We start from the raw sequence: 27,432 nt of genomic DNA on the forward strand, positions 1-27,432 counted from the left end.
TTGCCTATTTTCTTGGATTTTCAGGTCATGTTCCTGCCCGCATGGGGCTTCACCTTCCTGCCCAGTGCCTTTCTGACTTCAGCCACCTGATAAGCTTCATCCACCATCCTTCCTCCCTATGTGTGACCCACTTTGGCCATTAGTGTCCTCACTGGTAAAAGAGGGGGGGTGACTTAGGGGACCCCTCAGCTCTCTTCTAGGTCTGAAATGCTGGTTCCCCTTCTTTCTCCCCTTCTGGGATCTCAGTTCTTGTGGATGCCGACTATCTCCTATTTGCACCACACTCCCTCCAATTCCCGTGTAGAAAAGTGAGTTGAACCAGGGGCAAACAGCCACTTTATTTTAAAAATGACTATTTTCATAGCTGATCTAGGCCATTTTTACTTTTTATAGATGGAGAGAATAAATATAAGTGACATATTAATTTTCAAAAATTTCACCTTCCTTTAGTTGTCTTTGTAATTAGTTTTGCAAAGTCTCGAGAAATAAGAATACCTCCGTCTTCGTTTTCAAACAGATGTCTCAGTTCCTTTTGGAATCTTAGGCTGTTGGGATGATTAATTTGTTCCTCTGATGTACTTTGCATACCAAATATTACTTTAAAGATTGTGTTCAGCTGTTTTGTTGGAGCTTAAAACACTGACATAATTTAGTTGTCCTTTGGTTAACTCTTTGTCTCCTGACAAGCCGTGAGAGAGTGATGTCCTTTGAGATAGTGCAGACTGCCCTGACTGTGCCAGGCCACTCAGGAACTGGCCAGGGGCACTGGGCATTTGGGGTATTCTTTTTTAACTAGTATTGTGCTCTATCAGATCCACAGGACTCCAAATAGGAGTTGACGATATTCTACTCACTCATTTTCAAATCACTTTTTAGTTTTATGAAAACTTTTGGAAGCAGCATTTTACAATGTCTATGTTTGGGATTAACGGAGCTTTTCTTACTTTTGTAGAGAGGAGGGTAAGCTGAATTTGAAGGAACAAATCTGAACTTTGCTTTTCCTGGGCTCTGCTCTCAGTGGCAGCATCATTGTTGATGATGGAAAGTAGCTGTATTTTCTGTGCTTGTGTCACACACAGACATTAGAGATTTTGTCACATTTCAGGAGAAGGGAGACCATTGTGCTCTCTTTAACTTTATCTCCTTTTCTCCTTAAGACTTCTAGCATTTTCTAACTCATTGATAGCCCATGGTCATGACCATTTGGGACCTTGGCTGGTCTGTCAGCTGTGTGGCTGTCTTCATCTCTGTCATCACCATAAGATTTAGGGTATTCTACAGTGCTCCTGGCCAATGCTGCAATTATTCCCCCCTCAGATTTCTTAGAATAAAAGAAAAGGTTCCATATTTGAAATACAGTAAATTCTTTATTACATTATTTTACTATGGATAAGGTTATGCTGATGTTCTAGTCATTTAAAAAACATTTTGGATGACTTAAAGCCATAGAGTTCACATTTCATGGTTTTATATATATAGTTCAAAGGGACCTTAGAGACCATCTCTAGTCTAGATCCCCCATTTTGCAGAAGGGAGGCAACTTTAAATGCCAGGGCCCCCAGGTAGCCAGTAACCAAGCTAACAATGGAACTTAGCTTGACTGCCTCCTGATCCATCACTCCTCTCTGGGTACTTGGTGTGTCAGCAGAGCTTGTATTCTGACAATCTGTATGCATTGATGTTGCTATAGATAATGGAGCTTTTTCCCTCCTCCTGCCTTATGGATGCACATTTTCTTCCATAGCAGGCTATTTTGTACCTTTTTTCCCCCTGATGTCTCCTCAGAGAGTTGACCTATCTTCCTGGTCTTCTCCATTTTCCTCGCAGGCTTGTGTGGATGTCAGAGCCTGTTCGGTGTTTTGGCAGCAGTTGGAGTTTGCAGATCGGGTTCTGGGGGAGCCGAGGTTACCGGAATGGCTGTCAACTCACCCCTCTCATGAGAACCGAGCTGAGCACTTGGAGCGACTTATTCCCCAGGTGAGTGGAAACTTTTCTTTTCATATTGTTTATGGTAAAATCTGTTATCTGGCATGTCCAAGGACATTGGTTTTGTCATTGACTCTCTTTGGTGATATTTCTCATGCTGATTTTTAATACCAGATTCAGAAATCAGATCCTTGAGGTTAGGTTAAAAAAAATGCTCAGATATTCTCAAAGTGAGGTTTGTGATGTTGTAACAACAGATTCTCTCTGTTCCCTTAGAATATGCTTTCTGAAGTAATCACAAAAAGATGATAGAGCCAACAAATAGAACTATATTTGTTCAGCCTTCAGTTTGTGCTCTGTAAGCAACAGGTCAATGTAGGACACCTGAAAACTCTAGGATGGTGGAATTTTCCAATCAGCAGAGGTCTTTTTTTAAGGGAACCTGCAGCATCCACACATGCAAGAATAAGCCACCTTCATTTATTCTTCAAAACACAGGGGAGCTTGACTCTCTGGTGTCTCCCTGGTCGGGATTGGGAAAGTATGAAATTGTCACCTGAAAAAACCCTGAAATTACTTTGACATTCTAATAACCTGTATCACTTGGAAACTCTGAAGCAACCCTTCTGAAAATAACACACTTGGTTTAGCCAACTGTTTTGGCTCCTAAAATTCTTCAACCTTTTCATTGAATATTGGCCTAGAGAGGGGCCATCCTCTTTTCTTTATATGGAGAGTCATGAAGTATCTAGAATAAAATGCCAGTACTCCAGTTTAGACAGTTTTATCATCGCCCAATTTAGATATGCACAGTTTGCTAAGTCCCCTGCCGTACTTTCAGAGCACCGGTGTCAAACGTGGCTTTTTTGACTTTTATATCCCATAATTGATTCTTATGGATCTTATCATCAGAGCCACAATTAGGGTGTGGGTAATTGGACCTTTGATTCTGGCCACAGATAGCTAGCTGATGTCCAGGAGAGTCCTGCACTCTGGGAGGAGTGGTCCTCCCCAGGCTCAGGCCATTTCCCTTTGCCCTGCAGCTTCCCAAGGGCCTTGAAGCCCATCTGCTGCACCCATCCCCCTCCTCCCTCCTTTCCACACCTAAAGTGAGCTTCTCCCTGACCCTCCCTGCCCAAGGACCATTCTGGGATCACTCTCTCGTCACACTGGGCCAGTGTCCAGGGGTCTCTGATTCCAGAGACCTTGTGCCTTGAGGCCAGAGTCCTCTCCAAGGCTTGGATAGCTCTCTGGACTCAGAACCTGCCTCCAGGGCTTATCAGCCCTCTGGGCCTGCTCTCTTCATTCAGATTTTCCATCCCTTAGGTCCCCATCCACAAAATGAACCTGAGGGCCTTCAAAGCCCTTCTGGCTCTGACCTTGTGCTCTCAGGCCATTTCTTCCTTCACCTGAGGTATTTCTTTGGAAACAGCAGTGAGCCTGTACTGTCTGCTTTTTAGATCTGGCCAGGCCTGAACTCACCAACTCTGTTATCATTCAATCCACTCAGGGTGAGCCAGCAAAATGCCCCAGCGGGACTGCAGCCAGATGAAAATTTAATTTAGAAATAGTTAACAAAATAAATTTAAAAAGCACAATATAATATAGGTGATATGAATTTGTAGAGTGCTAGAGCTGGAGTTAGGAAGACTCCTCTTCCTGAGGTCAGATTTGGCCTCAGATGCTTCCTAGCTGTGTGACCTTTGGCAAGTCATTTCACCCCACTTGCCTCAGTTTTCTTATCTGGAGAAGGAAAGGGCAAACCACTCTAGCATCTTTGCCAACAAAACCTTAATTGGTGTCCTAAAGATTTAGACTTGACTAAAAAATTACTGATCAACAATAAAAGTCACTGTGTAGCCTGCAGATTTATTTCTATTTAAATTTGACACCACTGACCTCGCTCTTATTTTCTTGACCAAATAACAAGAGAGACATGTTAAAATTTAGATAAACTCTGTAACAATTCCCTATCAGTTTAGTTAAATACTAGTTTAAAAAAGAAATTAAAATTAGTCTAGAATTTCCTAATCTTTTTTTTTTGTCCTTATTAAACAAAAACAAATGTACCCTTTGCCATGGTCAAAAGTGTCTGACTCTCTCTGTACTGAGTCCATCCCTTCTGGTCCAGAGCTGGGGAGCCTGCTTCATCGCTGGAAACCGAGAGTTGTGCGTGTTGATCTCTTCATTGACCAGAGTTCTTAAGATCAAGTGTGATATCATGTATAAAATACAGTCAGCCTTACAGCTCAGATACAGCTGAACAATTAACAGTCTTGTTACTGTTAAATTTTCTGGTTCTGCTCACTTCACTCTGCATCAGTTTATGCAAGTCTTTGTAGGCTTCTCTGAAACTGTTCTTTTTGTCATTTTTTAAATAACACAATAATGTTCCATTGCATTCATATTCCATGGTTTTGTTCAATCATTTAACATTTGGTCTCTTAGGGCACAGACCTAGTAGTGGCATTGCTGGGCCAGTGGGTACGCACAGATTTATAGCTCTTTGGGCACAGTTCCAAATTGCTCTCCAGATTCAGTTCACAACTCCATCCATAGTATAGAAGTTATTTTAAGTTTCCCACATCCCAGTCAACATTTATCATTTTCCTTTTTTATCACATTAGCCAATCTGATAGATGTGAGGGGTTCCTCAGAATTGTTTTAATCTGCATTTCTCTAATCAAGAGGGATTTAGAGCATTTTTTCATATGGCTATAGATAGCTTTAATTTTTTTTTTGACCTGAAAGCTTTTCATATTTTGACCATTTATCAATTTGGGAAGGACTAGTATTCTTATAAACTTGACTCAGTTCTCTATATATTTGAGAAGAGAGACCTTTATCATGGATGCTTGTAAAGGAAATCTCTTTTCTCTTTTCTTGTTTTTTTAATTGTTTATGATGTGACTTCTTATGACTTGCCCTATTCAAGATCAAGCTACACTGACTGCGATCATATGTCGAAATTTCCCAGGAATCCAAGTTGAGCTCAGAGTTTACAGGTTCTGTTTTCCTTTATTGGGGGGGGTGTATGGGGGGATAATCCGGCCAGTATTTTCCCTTCTCTCTTCTTGTGATGCCACTCGGCAGCCAAGGATCTACGTCAGGTGAACCTCCATGACTTGAACTTATTAAGGGCTCCTGATATGTCTGGGCTAGTGCTCTATGACCCATTTTTGTTGACTCCTTCATAGTTCAAAGATTATTTTCCTTGACGGAGAAAGCAGACACAAAACAAAGAGTTGGGCATTATCCTATTTCTCCTTATATTTTCAAATATAATTTTAAGAGTTTTCTCCTTCCCTCCTCTCCCCTCCCCAGCTTTCTTCTCCCCTTCCCTCCTGTTCTTTCCCCAGTCCTCTCTTTCCCCTCCCCTTCTCTCCCTTTTCTTCCCTCCTCTGAGGGGTTTTGGCTGGGCCCTGTGGCTCTATAGCTCCCTTTTTGCCTCTCTTGGGACAGAGCACATCAGAGGCAGATCCTTTGGCCTTGGAGGCCCCCCAGCTGCCACTGGCCTCCACCCTTTTCTGGAGGGGCTGGTTGGTCTCTGGAATTCCCCTCCTGGGGGGTCTTGGTCATCTTGCTCTCCTGCTGCCTCTGCCTTCTCCATGGCTGTGATCCTTAAGACTTGAGAGGCAGAAATGGACCCCCGAAGATAGTGCTGTTGGAGGTTGGTGGTTTTCGTTTTATGTCTAGATTCTCTTCTGATTTATGGATGATGCTCGGCCGATTGCTTTGGGCCTGTCTTTCAATGCGATATGTGACCATGTGGGGAAGTTTAGCCTTGTGTCTGGGGAGGGAAGATGAAGCGGATGAAGGATGCTTATTGTTAGCCCAGATGCTGATGGGCAGTTAAATAGACAGACCAGGTTAGCCCAGCAGTGCGGACGGGTAGTAAACCCAAGAAGATCAGACCGGGCTACGTTCAGGCACCTGGAAATTGTGATGATGCCAGAGTGCGTCATTTCTGATCTCCCTGGGCGTGGGACCCCTTGGTGGCCACAGAGGGAAGGCAAAACACAAGACTGGAGCTTTTACCAGTTAATTCATAACCCTGGTATTTTCCCCCAAAGCCTCCATGTGTCTCCCCACTGTCATACTATCAGGAGAACCCAAGCTGCCAGTGACCTAAAGGGTAAGGAAAGGTCACATCTCAGTAGATTTAGTGTGTTACCATTGGAAGGACACGTAGACCCAAAATAGGAGGTGGACAAACAGACAGACAAACAGCCTGGGGTTTTTGGCTGCCAGCCCCTTGTGGCTCTTTGGGGGATTGAGGAGGCTCTTTAACAAAAGGAAGACTTAGGTGATCCCAGATATCTTGATTGTGGGCACATGGGAAGGAATCAGGTCCAACCCGACCTCTAGAGGAGAGGGGAGAGTGGCTGGGGAAGGTTGTGACCTGGGGCTACAGTCTGGGGGCCGCTCTGATGTCCACAGAGGGGACTCACTAACATCTTCCAGGGCTTTTTGGTCATTTGTTGTTCATATTGTCTGACTGAGGGCCAGAGTATCAGTGGCCAAGGAAGAATCTTGATTTCACAGTGTTTCAGGGTGCCTAGGATTCTTTTTGGGAGCAGTCAGAGCTCAGAATTAGCTGGAGATAGCCCTTGTTGTAGACCAGGCCCGGGACTGGGTGATTTACAGTTATTATCTCACTGGATCCTCACAAACACTCCTGGAAGGATGGGGCAATTACTACCCCCATTTTACAGTTGAGGAAACTGAGGCAGAGAGAGGTTAAGTGACCCGCATAGGAGCCTACAGTTAGTGTCTGAGGTTGCATTTGAACTTGGGTCTTCTGGACTCCAGGCCTAGCTCCATCCATTGCCCCACGAGCCAGCAAACATTAACTTTAATAGGTCTGAGTATGGAAACTTAGTCTGGCAAAAGAAATGACTATTTTTAAGGTATTTTATTTTAAGACAGGGACCTCCAAAAAGGGCAGAAATCCTCTCTAATTCCTCAAACATTCAGTGCTTCCTAAAGCAGGGCCTCGATAGGTCACGGGTGAGTCTCAGCAGGAGCTATTAGTATAGAGACAGACATGAAGGGAAGACTGGACGGAGTCGGCATAGTGGGGTTCTCCCCGACTTGGCCTGGAGGGTCCAGTAGTTGACCAGATGCTTGTCTCTGGGAATGCCCCATTTGGGGCTACTAGTGACCTGCCCAGCTGGCTTGTGGGTGCTCCTCTCCATGGGCACATTTCTATTGACGCCCGGGAGAAGACATCTTCATGAGTCACATGGCCAACACAACTGGTCCCCAGTGGCGCACGTTGTGCCATGTTTAATGAGGTTGTGGAAGGGGTTCATTGTCAGGCCCCAAAGTCCCCTTTTCATCCCGGCTCTCCATTCTCCCACCTGTCTGCTCAGAGGTCTGGCGGTTACTCTGCTGCTCAGGAAGGTTCTCCTCTTTTCAGCCCCCCATGCTTCATTGCAGTTAGAATGGACTGCGGGACCTCCCCTCCAGAGCTTCTCATTCTCTGTTCCTTGTACCTGCCATCCCCCCGCCTGGGGTGTGGCTCCTCCTCACCTGGGCCTCTGGCACAGCTGACCGCCCTCAAGGCCTTTCCTCATATCCCCTCCGCCCCGTTACCTTTTATTCATTTGTATATACTTTAGTGTCTGTGTCTGGGTCCAGAAAGGAAGCTCGCTGGGGCAGGGGCTGTTGTCTTTAATCTTCATGACTCCAGGGCTGGTAGATGCCCAGTAGGTGCTTAATCAAGGGTTTTAGTTTCCTGGTGTTTTTGGTGGTGTTAAATTGAGTGGATTTGATTCAAATCATCCTTTTCTAAAAATATTCCTTGCCTGTCCTCTTCTCTGGAAAAAGGAGGAGCCAGGAAATTGATTTTTGTTCTCTATGGTCATGAGTAGTTTTGTCCTCAAGGAACAAGAATTCCAGTGTGATGGGATTGTGGGGTTAGTACTGAGAGGGACCTCGAGGTCATCTCTACCATCACCCTGCTCCAGAGCCAGCAAGGAGTCTACAGCCTCAGTTTATTTAGGTTTTCAGCTCTTTCTTCCTCCGAAGGTCACACCCTGTGGCAGTTAGGACCTTGTGTTTATTCCATAGGTATTACCAGGCACCAGGGAAGGATGACCCTCCAAAGGAGCTGGGCCATGGGATGTGGTTTTTGTTGTAAGTTTTGTTAAGTTTCGCGAGTGTCCATGTGATAGATTCTATAGAATTACTGGTATTTGATAGAATTGCTAGTAAAAACATGCTTTTTTCCCCCCTGGTTGTTACTTTCAACTTCATCTGGAATTCCTTTTCTGTGAGAGCAGTATTTTTTGTTTTGTTGTATAACTCTAGTTGGATGCATTTTTTTTTTAGGTTTTTGCAAGGCAAACAGGGTTAAATGGCTTGCCCAAGGCCACACAGCTAGGTAATTATTAAGTGTCTGAGACCGGATTTGAACCCAGGGACTCCTGACTCCAGGGCCAGTGCTTTATCCACTGCACCACCTAGCCACCCCTGGATGCATTTTTTAAAAAGGATTTGTATTGATATCTTTTGCTTTACATCAACTAGATTTCCCTCTGTAGTTTTCTTTCCCTTATTCTCTCCTAGCAAGCTGTCTTTTATTTCAAAGAATTTCTTCTTTAAAAAGAGGAAAGGAGTAAAAATGAGTAAAATGCCTCACCGTGTTGAAAACAAACTAACGGTATTTGTCATGTCATACATCTCGGACTCTTCACCTCTCCAAAGGCATAAAGCAAGGTGTCTTCTCACGTCTCTCCTTGGCATTGTTTATTCTTTAAAAATTTGCAACCTTCATTTTGATTATTTTGTGGTTTTTGTTTTTTCCATTTCCTCTTGTTTTCCTGCTTCTACTTATGTGACTGTGCATGAATTTGTGTGATCTTTACATCTTCTCTGTGTTCATCATGCTTATTGTTTCATCCCATACAAAGTGTTTCCATCCTATCCCCTCCCTAATTCTCCCCTGCCCTCCCTCCCTCCCTCCCTTCCCAGCCCTGTCTGGCCCACTCTATCCCTTTCCATTCCTTACATCCCCACAATTGGCTTTATTCCCCAGTTGATGGACTTGTAGTTTGTTTCCAGACTGGTTCGATATTAATGGAATCTTTAAAGCTGCAGGAGCCTCTGGTTGGCTAGAATGTACCCCTTTTCAATTTTTCAGTCATTGAACTAAAATCTTTGAAAATTTTTCTTTGAACTGGTTGACAAATGCCAATTTGTACCAAAAACCTTCCAAGTGGTAAAATTTCACCAAAATATATTTACAGATGATTGCTGGGGATCTTGAAAATGTGCTTCACTGCTGCTTTCAAAGAGAAGAATTCTTTAAAATAAGAATGATTTGATTAGAGAGTACAAAGAAAAATGATTGCATAAACTGTATATGTTGGGGATTGGTAATGAAGGAAAGAATCAGAGACAAATTCCTTTTAAAACAAACTAACATAGTATGGAAACATAATTTTGAAGCTTGATGTAATCTTTTTCTATTTTTTTTCCCAAGTGATTGAATTCATTTTGAATGTGATAAAACTCTATTATAGCATTGGGAATAATTTAGTGGTTGAAGAGAAGCTGATATTTAGTGCCAGAGTATGCTGTTAATTACAGTACATAGTTATAGCTCAAAGATTGAATTCCCTGCAAACAGAAGACTAATTTTTATAATAAAGAAAGGATATTCTTCTGGTGATTTATACAATTCTGTAAGAAAGTCTATGGGATTGAAAAATCTCCATTTTTTTTTTTGGTATAGAGTGATGGAATTTATTTAAGTATTCTTTCTTAAACTGGATGCAGAGCACAAAAAGAAATAATATAGATCAGGGAGCCCTGGCACCTGCTGAGTTGTGTGAGGACATGAAGCAGCCCCTAACACCCCCCCCCCAGATTCCCCCACCCACCCAAGAAGAAAACCTAGTTCTTGTTCTCAAGTCACCGTCTGATGGGGGTACAGATAATATCCACCAGCTCAGATATCTGGGATACCCAACTTACGTGATGAGCAATTAGACAATCATAAAATAAAATTGTTTTGGGGGAACTGATGCTAAGTGGAAGCTCAAAGAAAACCCTGGAGGAGGCAGAACTTAGGCTCCACTTTAAAATGAGTAGGAATTTTATTAGTGACAAGGGGACAACTAAACAAATCAGTGTGACTTTGGAATAGATGATGACTTGTTTTGTTTTTGCCTTCTCTAATTCCTGATTCTCCCAACTCTGCAGACTTTTCTTCTCCTTTGCTGTCCTTCCCACTATCTGACTGTGGGTCCATCTCCTCTCCCCTCCATCCCCATGGGCCTCCTCCTACCCTCCCTTCCCAGCATCAGACCTTGGCTTTTCTCCCATGTGATTTCTTCTTAGTGACTTTGTCCGCTATCTTGGTCCAGCCCTGTAGAGGCTGTTGGTATATCATTGGACACCGCTCGACCATTTTAAAGGTGCTGATAGGACATGTGAGTCTACCTGGAGAGCTGATCCCAGGTGTAGCCTATCCAAGTCAGAACTGGTTCTTTAACCCAGCTCTTCTCACTGCCCTGGCACTATGGTGATTTGCTCTTTAGAATGGTTTGATCCTTGGTGCCCAGAAGTCATGATGTTTGTTCATTTTTGGTATATATTTTTTCCTATATCATTATGATAAAAAGCTAATTTTATTTTTTTTAAATGTAGAAAATAGGGTATCAATTAAGGGGAGTCAGATTTTGTTAATTTTTTGGTCAAATACTTTAATAATTAAACGAGTATAGCCATCTAGTATTAAACATAATGCAGTGATCCATTAGCTATTTAAAAGGTAAATATAAGTTTGTACTGAGAATATTATTTGAAGATAATTAGCCAATAATCATGTTAATTTTATTTACTTGGAATAATCTGTTAAATTTAGGAGACATACATAGCATATGCATTCTGGTTACCATAACAACTTGGGTGCAGAATTGGGGAACAGATGCTGTATCAACCTGTTGATGTTTGATAGTATGACAGTTTTAAAATTATGCTCCAGAGTGACACTGTTCAGACTTCAAATTTAATGTTGACTATGATTTGTCCTTGAAAGAGATATATTATTTGGCTTTTCCTTGTAAGAGTTGTTTTAACATAAAATGTGGGGAGTTGCAAAATAAATAAGAAAACTTGTATAGGAACCTAGGGTGGAAATGCACAATTTCTTCTTTAAAACTGGAAGCATTTAGAATGTGGAACTTTCAGGTAGAGGAAAAAATATGAATATTAGAATAATACAGAGAATCATTTCATACTAAGTATGAGTTATTGGAATATTGCAATCAAATAATATCTCTTCAGATTTTAGGAAATCTCAATGACAGCTTTATTTGTATAAAATTTTTATCTCAAAGTCTAAATCTGTGTTCAATCTTTATATAGCAAAACACTTACTTAATGTAAGTATTTAAATAGATTCATTTTAATCTCATTTCATTTTGAGTCCTATATACTTTCAGAAGGCAAGGGCTTTGAACTCTGGTGTAAATCATTCTTATGCATTTGTAATTGGACAAAGTGAATTCATAAATCATGAATATTACACATCTCACGAATAGCAAATACAAGAGTATTAAACATTTAAGTAAAATGTGGGTATTGCCAATATACACAAACACACAGTGTTCACCTTGAGAAATTTCATTTTGTTGGACATGGAGAGTGTTGGGCTAAAGGTAAATATCATGGCAGCCGCTGTAATTGAATCGACTCAGGGCCCCACGCCTGACGGCGGCATGGTCCGAATGCTCCTTAGAACAACATTACTGTTACTGGACGGTGATAGGGGCCTGCTAGAGGCAGAAATGAAAAGCCATTAGCAAAAATTGCTGTGGGGGGAAATGGGAAAAGGAGGGAAGGACTTTTAAAGAACTTTTAAAAATTAAGATGCTTCCCCTCCCCCCCAAAATATCTTAGTTTCTATTTTCCAAAGGAAACCTTTAAATCTACCATGAATTCTCTGTGGCCTCCAGGTCACTTCTCTTCTCTGGCATTTTTTCCTTATTGCAGTTTTCCAGAAAAGTAATTGATGTTCACTCCCTTCCAAGAGTGCCCAGAACAGGGATGCTCAGAGGGCTCGAATGGTCCTTGAGAGGTCTTCCAGGGCTGGTGTGGCCCACCCCAAGAGGAGGACTCGAGCTCTGGCTCTGTTAAACTTTAAATGTTTGGTGTTTTGTCATCCTTGCTGCACAGAGAGCTGTACCAATCCTTTCTCCTCTGATCCTTATCTCAACGCTGGCAGTGGGAGGGAATGGAAATGAGGAGATTCAGGTGAACAGGAGGTGGGTGACTTGCCCAGGGTCCCCCAGCTAATAAGAGTCTGAGACTGGATTTAAACTTGGGCCTTCCTGACTCCAGACCTGGCGCTCTGTGCAGTATGACCCCCTCCCCCCCCCCCCAGATATTTCTGTTTACATGCATCATCGTCGTCATCATCTTGATGCTTATTTTTCAGGGACCCACGAGGTGGATTCATAGGCTGTGGCCAGAAGTGTGCTTAGAGTGTGGACTGGGGGTGCTGGCCTTCCTTCTGGGGATGAGCCCAGGGACCCCGAGAGTGCTCTGTGGAGTCTCTGATCATAGCATGGGATAGAGCCCTGCTGTCAGTGCCACAGCTGGGGAACGTGCCCTCCATCAGCACCCTCTCCTTCTAACTCCTCCTCCTTGCTGTTTCACCTGCCTGCTGCTCCAGAGACAGGTGATCACAGGCGGCCTTGTAGCCCCAGCCCTTCTTCCCTCTGTGACCTCCCTTGCTTCCAGGCCTCAGGTCTTTCCCAAGACGGCACCTCTCCTCCCATCTCATCTCGAACCCTTGATGAACCCTGTCTCTTCTCTTGGTCTCTTGGCCCTGGGCCACCTTTGTTCTCACTCACATGGTGCTGAATGATGACCCTGAGCAGTTAGGCCACCTGCCGTCTTATCACAGGTTAACTCAAGATGGTCCTGATGAGGACATCCTCAAATGGCCCAGTATCCCTGGCACCAGATCTTTCAACCTCCTGTGGCTCCCCTTATCTCACCTTCTCCTTTGAGACCTTTGTACCTATTTCACTGAAAAAAAATTGGGACCCTCCCTGCGAGCCTCCCCCTCTCTCCTTCCCATCTCCCACCCCAGGATACCGCTTTCTCCTCCCTCCCCATTTCACACGAAGTGTTCTCCTGTCTCCCTGCAGGCGAGCGTGCAGAGCCTTCCCATCCCGTTCTACCCGTCCAGCCCCTTTCCAGGGCTTGTTTCCTCTCATCCAGTCTCACTTGTCTTCAGGCTCCCTGTGTGCCAGACCCTTCCCTTCCCCATTCAACAAGCCTGGGCTTTTGCCAACCAGGCCTGGCTGGCAGATTTCTCAGGTACCCCGTTTCTCCAGCAGGTCCCCTGCTCTCCTCTGACTCGGCCACTCCCCTGATGCAGGTTCTCGCCTGGACTGTTGGGAGAGGATCTGCCACCCCAAAGCCCTCCCGTCTGATCCATCCTCCATTCAGTCACCAGAGAGACCTTCTTAAAGCATAAGTTTAATGATGTCGTCCCCAACTCAATAAACTCCAGTGGCTCCCTGATGTCTCCAGGCAAGACAAACTCCTTGGTTGGCATTCAGAGCCCATTGTCACCCGGCCCCCTCCTCCCATTTTGGTCTCTTTGCCCGCAGACCCTTTGATCCAGTGATACTGGCTTCCTGGCTGAGCCTGAAACAAGAAATGCCATCTCTCACCTCTCACAGTAAGACTGAAGAAAAGTAGAAAGACAAGGAAAGTGAAACGAGGGGAAAAAACATCCAAAGAAAGGAGAGAAGATGAAATAGGATGTGGCAAAGAGAAGAGGCTGATGACAGCTTAGAAGAGGGAGGAGAGGCAGGGCAGCTGCCCTTGGCTGCCATGTACTGGCTGAAAGGACGGGAACCCTGCCACCAACTGGCTGCCCTGGGCCGGGCCCTCTGCACCCCAACTTATCCTTCAGCCCCCCTCCCCACTCTTCTGTTTCTCTTGTCTAAACCTTTCTGGTTGTTAACACCCTTCAGGCCCCTCACTCAGGAGGTGGCAGACCCCAGTGAAGGAAGGCCAGGGTGAGTGGTCTTGCACTCTCTTGTTGGGTGATCTGGGGCTCCCTCTTTAAGGTATGGGGGTTGGACAGATCTCTGACTGGTTTGTGAACACACTGGGAGCCTCAGGATTGTTGAACCTCAGTCCTTGGCTGTCCTCCTTCTAGTGTGGATTGAACCTCTCCTCCCTCAGACTGGAGCTTGGTGACTCGGTGGTGCTCTCTCCTGACTCTGTTTTGTGTGCTGGGCCAGGGGGCTTCTCTGACAGATGCCTTATTGTATCTGGGAGTAGACCCTGGATTTCTGAAGTTGCTGCTTGGCTGAGTGTGGTTGCTTCCTGGCTATTTGGAAGGGCCAGAGAAGGCTGCTGACCTCACCAGAGGCCTCCCTGATGACTTTTGCAAGGGTTGGTCTCCAGGAAAAATGCCAGGCCTCCCATGATGTTCTGTCTCCTACAAGTGACTCAAGGGGCTGGCTACTCTCTTCTGTGGGGGTTCAGATCCCCCATCACTGAGGTATGGAGAGTGCTGAGGGGAAAGTGGAGGAGCTGGGCAGCTGCACCCGACTTTGGCAATTAGAAAACTCTGCTCTGGAAAGCCTGGCACTGAGCTGACAAGACTGGAGCCTCCAAAGTGATAAATGAGGTTAAGAGGATTATGTGACTTTTTTTCTTTTTATAGAAAGGATTTGGGGATTTCATCTTGCCTTGAATAAGGCACTTGACACTAATGCACTTGTTCAGGAGCTTCCACCAAGCTGCCAGGAGACTTGATCGGTAATTATCAATAGGCCAGAGTACGATGGTGGGAGCGAGGCGTCGCACCTATGGTGGTGAATGAACCTGGAGGTGCTGGCCATGCAGCTACAGAACCAGGAATGCCTACTTGTTCAGATGTACTGGGAAAATGGGGAACCCAAAGGAGAACCTTTGTAGAACAGGTTGGGAGATTTTGCAGGTGAGGGCCAGACGTGAGTGATGAAGGGAGAGGAAGGGAGAAAGTCACCCCTCTCAATAGGGGATCTATGGAAGTGATTGGTGGAAGACCAGCTGGAGCCAAAACTAACCTAGCTTTGTTTTCTAAAAAGCTTTCCTTCTGAAACCTACTACACTCTTTATAAACCATTTCAAGATAGATGAGGTGTTTTTGCTTGTAAAATTTCTTTTGGGTCAGACCCTGCCCTTTTTGGAGTGATGAGGCATATATTAAACCTTGTCTGTAAAATGACTGGTTAATATTCTAGCTAGAAAATGAAAGGCATGCTAGTGTGGTGAATACCAGATTTGTGGGACTGCCCCACGGGCACCCTCTAGAAATGAGCCCCCTCCTCACACTCAACTTCAAATGACTCAGAACTGACTGGAGTTACTCACCGCCCCCCCCCCCCCCCCAGTAAAATCAGTGACTCTGTCCCTGAACAGGGAGAGAGAAGGAAGAGTGCGGCAGGACAATCACATCCTTGCATTTGGGACCTTTTTTTCTTTTTTTCATTTTGGAGAGTTTAGTTTTCATATTGAAGAAAATGAAGAGGCAATATGGTGTCATTTGGCAAGATCTGGGTTCAAGTTCTGACTCTGACATACACTGGCTGTGTGATCTGGTCAAGTTCGCAGTGTCAAAGCGCCAGGCCTGGAGTCAGGAAGATCTGAGTAGTAGTGGGCCTTCCTAGCTATGTGACCCGGGGCAAGTCCCCTCACTTCTGTAATGATAGAAGGGAGGATCAAATGAGCTAATGTTTGAAAGTCGCTTCTCCCAGGGCCTGGCACATGATGTTCTCTATGGCTACTACTTCCTCCACCTCTCAGAGCTTGGGGCAGCCAGGGAGGAGCAGTAGCTGAGGAGCAATGGGAGAGGGACTCTTCACACTTGGAGTGCTTTCATTGGCGTTTCAGGGGAACCACAGCATCCAGCCAGAAAAAGAAAGACGGAAATGTGAATTAACTGAGTCCTGAAGGAAGAGTTTAATGAAATAACTGTGTTCATGTGTTTAATGTAAAAGATTAACAAGACCCCTAAGATCTCATTTTTATTATATGATTTTTATTTGAATATAAGGGCTTATGGTGTTATTTCTTTAGCAAATATCTACAGCTTGGCAAAAAAAAAAAAAAACCAAACAAACCTGAAGGTGTGCATGGAACATTTATTTATCCTCAAAGGTCATTTTACACCTTATTTGCAACTACTGATTTATTTAAAAGTATATCATTGATGTGAACTGGAAGATTATGGGAAGATAACTACCTATAGTGTTTTATATGTGGCTATTTTCATTTTCTTTGTGTCTTTATTACAAAGCGCTAAAGAGGAATGTCGAAGTCTGTGTGACTATTCTGTAAATAGTATATTAAGAATGGATTACTGAAACAAAGACCCATATAAGACATTTTATTGTTTCCATCTCTTTCCTTCTAGGCCATTAAAATCAGAGAGAGCTGTAACTGCCCGCCACTTTCTGGACCAGATCCTCGAATGCTTTTCAGGCTTAGGGTGAAGCATTTTCTGGAAGTGACAGAGGAAGAAGACCAAAATATCACTGGAGCGTTAGTTAAAAAGCATAAATTGGCTTCTCTTCCAATCCAGAAAAAAGACACAATTCCATTAACATTTATGGTTGACAAAAGAACTGGAAGTTGATTTACATTTTACATGAGAGCCTATATGAAGAAAATAGCAATATTTGTCATTTTCACATATCACCATTTTAAAAAAGATCAGTATAAAATGAGAAAAAAGGACTCTACTAGTTTGAATCATGTGGATTCCTGGCACTAGTAAAAAAATCTTTTAATAGATATTGAAACTTTTGCTCATGAATCTTAAAAATATTTGATACTATTTTAATACCTTCAATAAAGAAAACCCATCTCAAGAAAGGTTTTAAGTTGTATATTTTTGCTTCCTGCATGCTTGGCTTGGTTGAGAGATGCAATTTGAAAGATGGACTCGTCACAGAAGTTAAAACAGAGGGTCTAATGTGGACCCTCATTTAGCTTAGACGTTGGCCCTTTGAAGACTCAAGATCCTGGAGGCAGAAAGGTAAGTCCGTGGTCTTTTGTTCACTTCATAAGTTGCTCTTTAAAATAGAGACAAATTAAAATTATAATAATGTGTAGGCCGTCCAAAAATTTTATAACAGGAATTCTGGGTCTTTTATGCTGGGTATAAGCTTCCTCCTCACACACCTTTTTTTTTTTTTTAACCAAATTCCATCATTAAAAAAAATTTCAAGGGCTCACTGATGATGATGATGATGATGATGATGATGGGGAAGACTCAAGCCAGTTCTGTGAGATGTCATTCAGTTCTAGTCCTGACTGTGCAGTTCCTCAGTCACAGAATATGTATCAGTATGTTGGGACGGCAGCTGCAAAGCCTGTTTATAGATCTCTGGATTGACTGGATGAGGCCGGTCAGGTGTCTCCTGATCAGATGCACAGTGGCCCTGGCTGGGCGGAGGCTCAGATGGGCTCTGCTCTATTTGTAGTGACGGGGAATTAGGTGAGTTTGATGACCTGTACAGAGGTTTGCAGGATGTTACCTAGAGGCAAGCTGTAAAGCATGCCATGAGATTTCCCTCTGCTTTCATGGCAGGTTTTGTAGCCAAGGCCTCAGTCTGTTTTTCTTCTATCCCATCATCTCCCATGATTCTGGGGTTCAGGCTTCCCAGACAACATAGGCATCTTGACCTAATACAGGGATGATGCCATTAGTCTGCTTATGACAAAAGTTTTAAATGCAGATTAAATAATACATAAATAGAAGTGTTATTTTTCTGGTTGGAATTTAGAAAAGATTAATGAATGAATGAAAAAATTATATTTATTAAGTGTTTTTTTAACCCCGTGCTAAGGACCAGAGATACAAGAACAAGAAACTAAGATGCATCTTGCCCTCATGGAGCTTACAATCCAAAAAAGAAAGGGCAACAAATAGGGGAATGGTGAACAGGGAAGAACATTTAGGTTTGGGAAGTCACTGGGATCATGGGTGAATTGGTAGATGACAATTGGTAGATGCTTCCTTTATAGGAATAGTAGTGTCAAATTGATTATTGTTCTCACATCATGGCATGATATTGATTGGAGTACATCATGGTGGGTTTAGATGGTGTTGAACTCGGACCATCAGCACTTCAGGCCCCACGGCAGAAGCTGCCATGTTGGATGCCAACAGAGAGCGGAGCAAGTGAGTAAGACAGTGTGCAGGATCAAGTGGACGGATAGAATGTTTTGTATATACATTTTAAGATGGAGCTTGTTGCTGGCCTCCTTGCATGTTTTGTATCTAACTGCCTCTAGAGCTTAAAGATCAGTGGCTGGAGAGGCTGCATGGCCTTGTGGAGGAGACGGTGGACCTCAGGGTCTCAGACTCATACTGGCTGGCCAGACAAGTAAATCCTCAGTTCTTTGGGCAACTCTCTGAAACCTGGAGTTGTAGAGGAGTTGTTGATCTGTCCTGCTAGAGGGTGTTCCTCACAACTAAGTCTTAGACTGAAAAAATTTTGGATCCAAGAAAACAAAACAAAAACCAAAAAACCCTAAAAAGTCAGTGGATCTTTGGCTCATTTAGTCAGGAGGTAGGGCTAAGATGATCACCTTTTCCAGTCCAGGCCAAATGTCTTTTTCCATCTGAGTCTTGGATGGTATTCCCAGTGTCCCCCCAAAATAACCCTCATGTTGCCTCTAGTCCCAAAGACTGGTGAGAATGGTGATAGAAAAGATTTGTGCTATGATTGAGGAGCATGAGAGACACAAACTAGCTAACCCAACTCAATGGAGAAATAAATGGTAGCCCCATCCACAAGGGAGAGAAAGTCAAGACGAAGGATAATCAGAGACTAATCACAGAAGGGACACTTGACCATCTAAATGACAACTGGTTGGTATATTTATATAGAATACTAGAGTTTAAATTCAGCCTCAGACATTTGCTGGTTGTGTGACCCTGGGCAAGTCACTTTCTTGCTACCTGCCTCAGTTTTCTCAGCTGTAAAATGGGAACAATAATGCACCTCTCTCCTAGGAATGAAGTCAGGATTAAAATGAGTTATTTGTGAAGTGCTTGTCCCAGAGCCTGGAAGAGCAGACTCTTCACGATAAGAGTTTATTTCTTCTCTTGGTGGTGGTGTGTTGTTCATTTTGCATTGACAGTGTCATTGCTATAATACAGGATGATGTGTGGCCCTTTGAAGAAACTGCCTCATATTTACACAGTATTAAAAATTAAAAGAGAAAAGTGGAGAGCTTAGTTTCACATTCTCTTCCATTCTGTCTTAAACACTTTGAGCTTGCAGTGCTCTCTGCGCTCAAAGTTCTGCACCTAAAGAGTCAGCCCGGCCTCGGGGTCACTGGGCCCGCTCTCAGGGGCAAGTCCCTTTCCCTTCTCAGACTCCACGTCTGGAGAAGACACTCCAATAGGCATTATCACAGCTGCATCCTGAGCAGACCTTGCCTCCAAGTACTACCCATTCTAATACTCAATATTTGGGATGGTTCTTGGCATAGTAGTCCTTTTCTTTCATTAATTCATCTGTTCCTTTGTAGGGCATGAACCCCCTCCTTTGTCCTGTTTTGAAAAATGAGTCTGAGAATGACATAAATATTTCAGATCTAAAGGATCAAGCTTCCATTGTTCTAAGACAGATGAATAAGAGAGGCCAAATTATGTATAAACCATAGGACTTTATGATGATTCCAAACCCCAGATTCCATGTTCTGGTAGGGTCACTAAACCAGCAATCATCATTATCACCATCATCACCATCATCACCATTATCACCATCATTACCATCACCATCACCATCACCATCATCATCATCATCATCTTCATAATCATTACTAACATCATCATCATCTACTTGGTACTTTAAAGTTTGCAAGGCACTTTATATGTATTATCTCATTTGATTTTCACAATACTTTTGTGAGATAAATACTAAAAATATTATTTTCCTCATCACCAGATGAAGAAATTGAGGCTCAGAGATATGATTTGACTTGTGACTCAGCTGTAATTGCCAGAAATAGGATTTGACCTCGGATCTCCCCTGTCTCAATTACAGTGCTCTTCCCTCAACTACAGTGTCAGCCACTTACAAATCATCCAGATCTTTATTTTAAAAAATTAATATCTTTTTGAGATTTTTAATATCACCTTCATTTTTAATATACTTCCCCCTTCCCCCATTTCCCAGCCCAGGGAGCTTTTCCATGAAGCAAAGACTGAAAAAGAGGAAAGAGCAGCCAGGCTGACCCATACCTTAGGATGAAGTCCAACAGTTTATGTACCTGTCACACTTCCAAGCTCTGTTGTGTTCATTTTATTAGATGGGTTGTTATAATCACAAAGTATCTAGTTTCATGTTATTTTTCCTCTCCACTTAAATTGTTTTAGTCTATGTGTATATATTGTTTTGTGCACTATTTTAACTTTGCTCTGGGTCTGTTCCTGCCTCCCCTGCTTCTCTAAGTTCTCCCTGGCTATCATTGACCATTCCCCCATGGGAGGGCATCTGCTTTGTTTCCATTGCCACTCCCTTATTTTTGCAGATTGGGAAATCAGCTGAGAGGAGGGAAGTAGTTTGTTCATGGTCACCCCCACAAGAAGCGTCAGTACCGTAACTCAGACCCGGTCATGATAATAGCTTGACTTCCTCACCAGAGGATCTGTGTTGCCTCTTACCACATGTGGATATTCTACTATAGTTGTACTCAGCCCTTCATCCCATGGTGACAAGTGAATGTGGAGGAGACCGTCTCCTAGCTTTATGTTTTACGTCTTCCTGTCCATACTATTTTATCTCAGTAAATGCCTTTGCTAAGATTGAATTGAGACGACTGGCCGATTGTTAATAACACCAGTGGGGGCTCCCGAGTTACAATACTAAGAATAGGCCCAAATACTTTACTTGTTTTATCAGTCAGTCAGATGTTAGGGAATTTTCCTACATACTATTAGATGTGAATGAACCCTTAATCAATTTGAAAGGATGATAGTGCTTTGACCCTTGGACAAAGGTAGATGAAAGCATCTTGGGACTAGTTGAAAAGAGAAGATAGTTCTTGGGCCACTTGTATAAAAAGAGCAAGCCAGATTGGAATCTGCTGGTCAGATGATGAAGCCATTTGGCAGTGGAGGATTCTCCAGTTCATGAGTCAAGGATTCCTGTTTTACAGTTGGACTCAAACCACAACTCCTTGAGAATTATTTGGGGTTTGTAGCATCTCTGGGGCAGAGTTTGTCTCTGTGTCTCTCTATTCTCTAAAACCTGGAGCATAAGAAGAGGATACATCCAGTCTGGGGCAGATCAGCACACTGAGAACAGACCCTTGAGCAGAAAGTCAACACCAACGACCAGTGACCCTTGTCCCATCTGTACTACAAGGAGCCCTATTTGTCTTACTCCCAATATCCGCTACCTTTGAGCCCACTCTCCCCTGTGGACTTGAATGTTTTTGTGGGAGAGTGTGTCCTAGGTGTGTGAAGAAGAGGGAATGTTTCCTAATAGCTCTTCTTACTCTATCATTTTAGGAAATATCTTTGTTAAAAACAATTTGAGGGGTGGCTAGGTGGCGTAGTGGATAGAGCACCAGCCCTGGAGTCAAGGAGACCTGAGTTCAAATCCGGCCTCAGACACTTAATAATTACCTAGCTGTGTGGCCTTGGGCAAGACACTTAACCCCATTGCCTTGCAAAAACTAAAAAAACAAACAAAAAACAATTTGTATCTTTGGTGGGGATCCATGAGTGATGATGTTAGAAACCCAATCCTTGGACGTTCCCCCTGAAACCAAGAAAAGTCATAGTGATCCTCTAGGGACTCCAAACTGGGGCTTTATCTGCAAGTGTTGGTAGTAGTAGTGCTAGACCAGGTACAATATGAGTATTGCTCTTATCAGACCAGAATTTGAGAAAAAACCCAGTGACTATGCATAGGCTAATGACCAATGCAATTCCAATACCATTTCTTCCAGAAAGCTTTCTTTGATTCTTCTCTATCCCAATACTTTGTGAGCACCTCTCTTACCCTTGTCCTGCCTTATTTTCTTTTAGGTGTTTTGCAAGGCAATGGGGTTAAATGACTTGCCCAAGGCCACACAGCTAGGTAATTATTAAGTGTCCGAGACCAGATTTGAACTCAGGTCCTCCTGACTCCAGGGCCGGTGCTCTATCCACTGCGCCACCTAGTCGCCCCTGTCCTGCCTTATTTTGTATTATAACTGAGTATATATTAGAATTCCTGGGATTTATATTATACCCTCCAACTTAGTTGCTTTAGTTGTCTGTCTGAATGTGGCCCTGCTGTTTTTATATTGTTGTTGTCTTGAATTTAATGTGTTGTTTTGATTATTTGTCCCTTTACTCAAGCATTATTCTACAACTATCACTTTAGGTCTCCATAATGTCCACATCTTTTGTTGGATTTTCTTTGTAGATGATTTTTTCCTACTTTTTCATGATCTATGTAGTGTTTTACATTTCTATCATTATAAACTTATTCATACTTTTTCCTGTCCTAGAAAATGATTCATTTTTTGTGACGGTTCCGTGTGAATTTAAAAACATGAATTTTTTCCATCAGATTGAGAATTTCTATTTCCCTAGTAGTAGCTTCTTAATAATTGGTTTTTTTTGTTTGAACCTGAAAACCTATAGCTGTAGTTCTTTGAGTTATTTTGAAAGGGAAGAGAATCATTTAAAAATTACTTTGTGGGTAGACTGTCTAATTTTGAGTTCAGACCAGAAGATTGAAGATCCAGTCCCTTTTAGTTTTTTTGTTTCATTTTAAATTTTGATCATGCTGCTAATTTCTACACATTTCCATGTCTACTCTTGTTGGTATCAAACCCTCCCTAATGATAAAGGAAATAATAAAGCAAAACTTGTCAATTAAACAACCTTAGTATAAGCAGCGCTCCACCCCTTTAGGTCCCCCACCTCACAATGAAGAGGAAGGACATGATTCTGTGGTCATTGTGATTAATCTGTAGTCAGATGTCTTTGGTGCCATCTTTGATATTATTGTAACACACTGTTCTCCTGCTTATTCTCTCTGCATTAGTTTATATAAATTGATTTGCATGTTTCCCTGAAAATTCCTCAAGTTGATAATTTCTTATGGCATAATAATATCCCAGAACATTCATAGACCACAATTTGTTCAGCCGTTCTCCTATTTACAGTTTTTGTTTGTTTTTGTCCATCAGCTAGTTGGAGCACAGTCCCAGAGAGAATTAATACTAATTCACATTTCTCAGGATGAGAAAATCATCACATCTCTCAAGGAGAAAAATGGAGACCAAGAGGGAAAGTCATTCAGCCAGGGTCACATGAGCTTATAACTTGTTGAAGCAGGATGGAAACTTATAATTCCTAATGTTAAGTCCATACCCTGCCCCTTAAAGCAACACAGAATGACCTCTCTTGGCCACTAATATTTGGAGCACACTTGACCTTATGGTCATGTCATTCAAGCCCCTCATTGTGCAGGAGAGGCTGCAGTTAAGTGACTTGTTCCAGGTCTCACTGTGAGTTAGCATCTCCTTGTGCTGATAGCATCCCATGCAGAGGAGGGAGAGCAAAGGCTCAGTCTTTGTTCTCCCTCCCATGAGACTTGGGTCTGGTAACTTCCCCCCCCCATCATAAAAGCAGTGATCTTAATAATATTTTATGATGAGCAATAAAAATGTCCATTTTAAGCATATTCATACATTTGAAGGATAAAATCCTGTTAATCATCTCATAAAATGTATTTTATTTGGGCCTGGAGTGCTCTTTAATGTGAAGTGAGAAATTTCTCTGACTTAATTACTGGGAAGGAAACCCCATCAGTGCCCCTGGCCGCCCCCAGAAAACAAACAACCCACTAAACCCAACGTAGTGAAAACCAGCTTGGCTTTGATTGAGATTCTTTTTTTTTTATTTTTAAAGTTGCAACCCACATGTTTAAGCAGTATAGCCAAGGAGCGGGGATTTGTGTACATTAGCAATGATAGTCTATTTGGGGATACTATTGGCAAAAGGATTTTTTTTAAACTTGTTTTTATAGAACAACAAAAAAGGCATGTTTATGTGTTTTGTTCCCCCAAACAATTCCATTTTGCCCGTTGTGTTAGCTTTAAGAGAATTTGTAGTATAGAATTTGTTAAAAAGTGGAAACAATAGAATCCTGTTGTGTTTAGAACAAGTCAAAACTTCAAGGGTTTTTTGTTAGCATGGGGTGCAGTTTTCCAGAATTAATGCTATTGTTGGAGGCCTTGAGGCAGGAGAGAGAGAGAGAGAGAGAGAGAGAGAGAGAGAGAGAGAGAGAGAGAGAGAGAGAGAGAGATGCCAGGATAAAACTTGAAGTCACCAGTGGGCACCCAGGAGACATGTCATGCATTTGTTGCTGCTTGAGAATTAGGAATACTGGTGATCAGATCCCACCTCAGCCATTTGATAGCTATGTGCCCAGAAACAAGTCACAAGTCACCTGGTTTCTCCTAGGTTTTTTCATCATCTTTAAAATGGGAGGCTACATTTTTCTGTGGAAAGAAATTAAAGTTAGAGGAGCTAAATTCATTTCTTGGTTTTGATACGGCATTTGTGTGGCTTTGGTCACATTTAACTTTTTTTGTCTCTAAAATGAGGGGGTGGGACTAGATGACACCCCCCCCCAAGGTCCCTTCCATTCTAAATCTATGGTGTTATTAGGAAAATTGTGACTGCCTTTCAGAGTTATGAGGTTCAAATCAGATAATATCTGAACTATTCCTCCCAATTTTGACTTGTATCCATTGGCAAGGCATCAGAGGGTAGCAGCCACCATGGATTCTAGAAGTAAGGCTGTGGATGGCTCTACCTAGTATTGCAACTTGTGAGCCCCCATCGTGATGCTTCTCATTAACAATCAGCTTGTAGTTTCACATAGGTTTTAGCAAAACCATTTACTAAGATAAAAATAGTGTGAATGGAAAGTTCTAAAACATCAGTCTGGGACAGTCTCCTACACATTCACTCATCACCCTGAGAAGAGGGAACTGAAACCTAGAACACAATGGAAGCCGGTAATATGTGACAGACCCATGTAGTAGAGGCAACTCACAACTCCAGATACTGCCAGGCCTGGAAGTCCTTTCTTCCTTCCTCTTTATGATGGGGTTCCAGGGTCTGTACCTCTCTCAATCGCTCCTAGCTTCAGTCACTAGTAGTCATTTTAAGCTGCTCTCTTCTTTGGGTGGCAATTTTTTTTGTATTAATATCTGTTTAGAATAGTTCTCTTAATGGATGCACTCTCTTATGGTTCCACTGGTATTATTTATGTGACCCCCTCCTCTTCTCCCCTTGATGCTCTCTGGTGCAGGTGTGTCTTTTTTTCTTTTCTTTTTTTTTTTTTAAGTTTTTGCAGGGCAATGGGGTTAAGTGATTTGCCCAAGGCCACACAGCTAGGTTATTATTAAGTGTCTGAGGCTGGATTTGAACTCAGATACTCCTGACTCCAGGGTCTGTGCTCTATCCACTGCACCACCTAGCCACCCCTGAGTCTTTTTTACACATCTTTCTCCAACCCCCCAACTCTGACTCCTTATCTGCTCAGTTCATTGCTTCTTATAGAGATGAAGCCTAGCAACATGCCTCATTCTCTCAGAAAATCACAAGATGTTTCCCAAGTTCTGTCACCTGCCTTCATCCCATGGCCAAGGCCTTATATACTTTCATTTGACTGAGGAACTTAGTCACACATTATTGTGGGATTGTAGGAAAACTCCTTGTCACTTCTTTAACACTTTGTAAACATGCTCTCGGCCTTCTGTGATTACATCAACTGAAGTGGGAAAGTGAACTTTCCTCCCTCACCCGTGCAAAATGTTTTATGAACTTTAAAATAATGTATAGTGTAAATGTCAGCTATGATAACAAAAACAGCCTTGATGGAGAGAGCCAGCATAGTAAAGAAGGGCTAGTCAGCACATGGTGAAATCCTGCAGATGTCCTAGAGTGACTATAAATTAGACATACAAAGTACCAAAAAAGAAACACAAGACAGTCATGAAGCACCGATGGAGACAGGAGATGATATGGGCCTGGCAAATCAAACCACCTTCTCTCTGATGCTGAAGCTGATGCCCAGACCCTGAACCCAAGAGATCCAGTCATTGGCATGCTGTCTGGACCAGCCCTGCTTCTAACATAGCCCCTCCTCACCTCTGCCATCATCCAGGGAAGCAGTTTTTTTTTAATTAATATTTTGTTTCCCAATTATATACAATAGTAGTTTCTACCTATCATTTTTTGTAAAGTTTTGAATTTTAAAATCTTTTCCCCACCCCCTTCTCTCCCCCATCCCCCCACAGAAAGCAGTCTGGTAATCTTTACTTTGTTTCCATAATATACACTGATCTCAGTCAAATGTGATTACAGAGAAATCATATCCTTGAGGAGAAAATAAAATATTAGCGATAGCAAATTTATGTAACACATAAGACACTTTATTTTATAAAAAAATTGAAGGTAATAAACTCCACAGTTCTTTCTCTGGGTACAGATGGTATTCTCCATCATAGGTGCTCTAAAATTGTCCCTGCTTGTTGCACTGATGGAACGAGCAAGTCCATCAAGGTTGATCATCACTCCCATGTTGCTGTTAGGATGGACAATGTTGTCCTGGTTCTGCTCATCTTGTTCATTCAAGACTTCCCAGGCTTAGGGAAGCAGTTCTTATCTGGCAAGCGTAATTGCAAGTAGAGAAGAAGCAGAAGAAGACGGAGAAAGAGAAGAGAAGTAGTAGTGGTAGTAATAGTAGTAGTAGGACTGATGGTGGTAGTGGTAGTAGTAATAGTAGTAGTAGTAGCTGTGGCAGTAGTAGTTGTAGTGGTAGTAGTAGTAGTAGTGGTAGTAGTACTAGTAGTAGTGGTAGTTGTGGTAGTAGTGGTAGTGGTAGTAGTGGTAGTTGTGGTAGTTGTGGTAGTAGTGGCAGAAGTAGTAGTAGTAGTGATATTTGTCCTTTGTTCTTTCTTTTTTTAGGTTTTTGCAGGGCAAATGGGTTAAGTGACTTGCCCAAGGCCACACAGCTAGATCATTATTGTGTCTGATACCAGATTTGAACCCAGGTCCTCCTGACTCCAGGGCTGGTGCTCTATCCACTACGCCACCTAGCCGCCCCTGTTCTTTGTTCTTGAAGAAGACCATGACCTCAGGGAGGTGATGCCATGACACGCAGCAGGATGTGAGTGAGGGGGGCTTGCGCTGTCACTGGCCTCACTTCCTCCTCCAGATCCAGTGGCCAGATATGAGTCAGGTGAAGTGACTTGCCCAAGGTCGCACAGCTAGTAGGTGTTTGAGGCTGGATTTGACTCCGGGGCTGGTGGTCTGTGGCACTGCATCACCTGGCTGCCATCCTAAGCACTGCGGGTGCAAACAAAAGCAAGGCGGCCTCTCCAAGCAGCAGCAGTGGCAGGTATAGTGAGCAGAGAGCTTTACCACTGGAGGTGACATCAAAA

At 42.9% G+C, this 27,432-nt stretch overlaps 1 protein-coding gene across 7 annotated transcripts in view; it reads left to right on the forward strand.

Annotated features, from left to right (window-relative positions):
* The window catches only part of OMA1 (OMA1 zinc metallopeptidase), a 300,900-nt gene that overhangs the window by 46,613 nt on the left and 226,855 nt on the right, over window positions 1-27,432 (forward strand). For 5 of the 7 annotated variants that reach the window (XM_074221328.1, XM_074221324.1, XM_074221329.1 and 2 more), the window contains 3 exons: window positions 1,828-1,977; window positions 16,367-16,990; window positions 18,059-18,139. In XM_074221328.1, coding sequence (XP_074077429.1) covers window positions 1,828-1,977; window positions 16,367-16,588 — 372 coding nt within the window. In that variant the 3' untranslated portion in view covers window positions 16,589-16,990; window positions 18,059-18,139. Of the gene's footprint in view, window positions 1-1,827; window positions 1,978-16,366; window positions 17,116-18,058; window positions 18,140-27,432 lie in introns of those variants that run through there. The other 2 variants (XM_074221325.1, XM_074221326.1) reach the window with 2 other exon arrangements.

Source organism: Macrotis lagotis, chromosome 2 (assembly GCF_037893015.1).
Source record: "Macrotis lagotis isolate mMagLag1 chromosome 2, bilby.v1.9.chrom.fasta, whole genome shotgun sequence".
NCBI lineage: Eukaryota > Metazoa > Chordata > Mammalia > Peramelemorphia > Peramelidae > Macrotis > Macrotis lagotis.